Source organism: Oncorhynchus keta, chromosome 29 (assembly GCF_023373465.1).
Source record: "Oncorhynchus keta strain PuntledgeMale-10-30-2019 chromosome 29, Oket_V2, whole genome shotgun sequence".
Lineage (NCBI taxonomy): Eukaryota > Metazoa > Chordata > Actinopteri > Salmoniformes > Salmonidae > Oncorhynchus > Oncorhynchus keta.
This window is the reverse complement of record NC_068449.1, coordinates 13921158-13923657: the sequence shown is the minus strand read 5'-3', so window position 1 is coordinate 13923657 and position 2500 is coordinate 13921158. Positions and strand designations below refer to the sequence as shown.

The 2500-nt window shown below is 42.9% G+C and overlaps 1 protein-coding gene across 4 annotated transcripts in view; it reads right to left on the bottom strand.

Moving 5' to 3' along the window:
• LOC118382087 (estrogen-related receptor gamma-like) overlaps positions 1-2500 on the bottom strand; it is a 388793-nt gene that overhangs the window by 114024 nt on the left and 272269 nt on the right. For 3 of the 4 annotated variants that reach the window (XM_052485994.1, XM_052485991.1, XM_052485993.1), the window contains exon 6: positions 690-872. In XM_052485994.1, coding sequence (XP_052341954.1) covers positions 690-872 — 183 coding nt within the window. The remainder of the gene's footprint in view (positions 1-689; positions 873-2500) is intronic. The other variant, XM_052485992.1, reaches the window with a different exon arrangement.

The window sequence follows — 2500 nt, the reverse complement described above, 5'->3', positions numbered from 1 at the left end:
CACACACACACACACACAGCTTCGACTCAGATGAACAGTAAAGGAAGAGCTTTGCTAAGGAAATGTTCCTTTCTGTGTGCTGAACACACATGGAAGAGTGGTCATGAGAGTGGTGGTGAGGTGGGGGTGGGGTCGGCACGAGGGTCTTACCAGGGATGAGCTCTGCCAGAACAGCTATGTTGACAGTCTTGTGTTGGTGTTTTGGGTCACTTCGTGTACCAGGGGCATATTTGACTAAGTGTGTGCGTCAGTGAGTTTTACCTGGGATGTTCTCATCCAAATTAATGTCGATTCTGTGTCTGAGCATGGCTGTACCTGGGATTTGCACAGTATGTGTGTGTGTGTGTGTGGGGGGGGTTACGTGTATATGTAATCCTGTACCTGGGATGTTCTCAGCCCAGTCGATGTGTCTGGGTACCTGTGATGGGCTTAGTGTGTGTGTGTGTGTATGTGTGTCTGTGTGTCTGTGTGTCTGTCTGTGTGTGTGTGTGTGTGTGTGTGTGTGTGTGTGTGTGTGTGTGTGTGTGTGTGTGTGTGTGTGTGTGTGTGTGTGTGTGTGTGTGTGTGTCTGTGTGTGTGTGTGTGTGTGTGTGTGTGCATGCGTGTGTGTGTGTGTGTCTATGTGTGTGTGTGTGTCTGTGTGTCTGTGTGTCTGTGTGTGTGCATGCGTGTGTGTGTGTGTCCCGTACCTGGGATGTGTTTGGCCCAGCCAATGTTGACCACCAGCTCTCTGTCAGCCAGGTCACAAAGCGTGGTAAGGGCCTTGATGTCACTGTCGGGGACGGTGGGGTCTGGCATGGCGTAGATCTTCTCTGGTTCAGCCACCAGCAGGTGCGACACGATCTTGTTATCTGCAAGGCAGCCAAAGGGAACTGGGTGACCACCGAGAGAGAACAGAAAGACAGGGTCAAATCAACACACACCCACACATGGAGAAAACTCAGGAGATGATCACCATCCTGTTGTGTTGTTAATATCACAACCGAATAGGTTCAGCTGATGGATATGTGTACGTTCTACTGGTATGTGTACGTTCTACTGGTATGTTTACATTCTACTGGTATGTTTATGTTCTACTGGTATGTTTACGTTCTACTGGTATGTTTACGTTCTACTGGTATGTTTACATTCTACTGGTATGTTTACGTTCTACTGGTATGTTTACGTTCTACTGGTATGTTTATGTTCTACTGGTATGTTTACGTTCTACTGGTATGTTTACATTCTACTGGTATGTTTACATTCTACTGGTATGTTTACGTTCTACTGGTATGTTTATGTTCTACTGGTATGTTTATTTTCTACTGGCATGTTTACGTTCTACTGGTATGTTTACGTTCTACTGGTATGTTTATGTTCTACTGGTATGTTTACGTTCTACTGGTATGTTTACGTTCTACTGGTATGTTTATGTTCTACTGGTATGTGTACGTTCTACTGGCATGTGTACGTTCTACTGGTAAGTATACGTTCTACTGGTATGTTTACGTTCTACTGGCATGTGTACGTTCTACTGTCATGTTTACATTCTACTGGTATGTTTACGTTCTACTGGTATGTGTACGTTCTACTGGCATGTGTACGTTCTAATGGTAAGTGTACGTTCTACTGGTATGCGTACGTTCTACTGGTATGTGTACGTTCTACTGGTATGTTTACATTCTACTGGTATGTTTATGTTCTACTGGTATGTTTACGTTCTACTGGTATGTTTACGTTCTACTGGTATGTTTACATTCTACTGGTATGTTTACGTTCTACTGGTATGTTTACGTTCTACTGGTATGTTTATGTTCTACTGGTATGTTTACGTTCTACTGGTATGTTTACATTCTACTGGTATGTTTACGTTCTACTGGTATGTTTACGTTCTACTGGTATGTTTATGTTCTACTGGTATGTTTATTTTCTACTGGCATGTTTACGTTCTACTGGTATGTTTACGTTCTACTGGTATGTTTATGTTCTACTGGTATGTGTACGTTCTACTGGCATGTGTACGTTCTACTGGTAAGTATACGTTCTACTGGTATGTTTACGTTCTACTGGCATGTGTACGTTCTACTGTCATGTTTACATTCTACTGGTATGTTTACGTTCTACTGGTATGTGTACGTTCTACTGGCATGTGTACGTTCTAATGGTAAGTGTACGTTCTACTGGTATGCGTACGTTCTACTGGTATGTGTACGTTCTACTGGTATGTGTACGTTCTACTGGCATGTGTACGTTCTACTGGCATGTTTACATTCTACTGGTATGTTTACGTTCTACTGGTATGTGTACGTTCTACTGGCATGTGTACGTTCTAATGGTAAGTGTACGTTCTACTGGTATGCGTACGTTCTACTGGTATGTGTACGTTCTACTGGTATGTGTACGTTCTACTGGTATGTTTACATTCTACTGGTATGTGTACGTTCTACTGGTAAATGTACGTTCTACTGGTATGTGTACGTTCTACTGGTATGTTTACATTCTACTGGCATGTTTACATTCT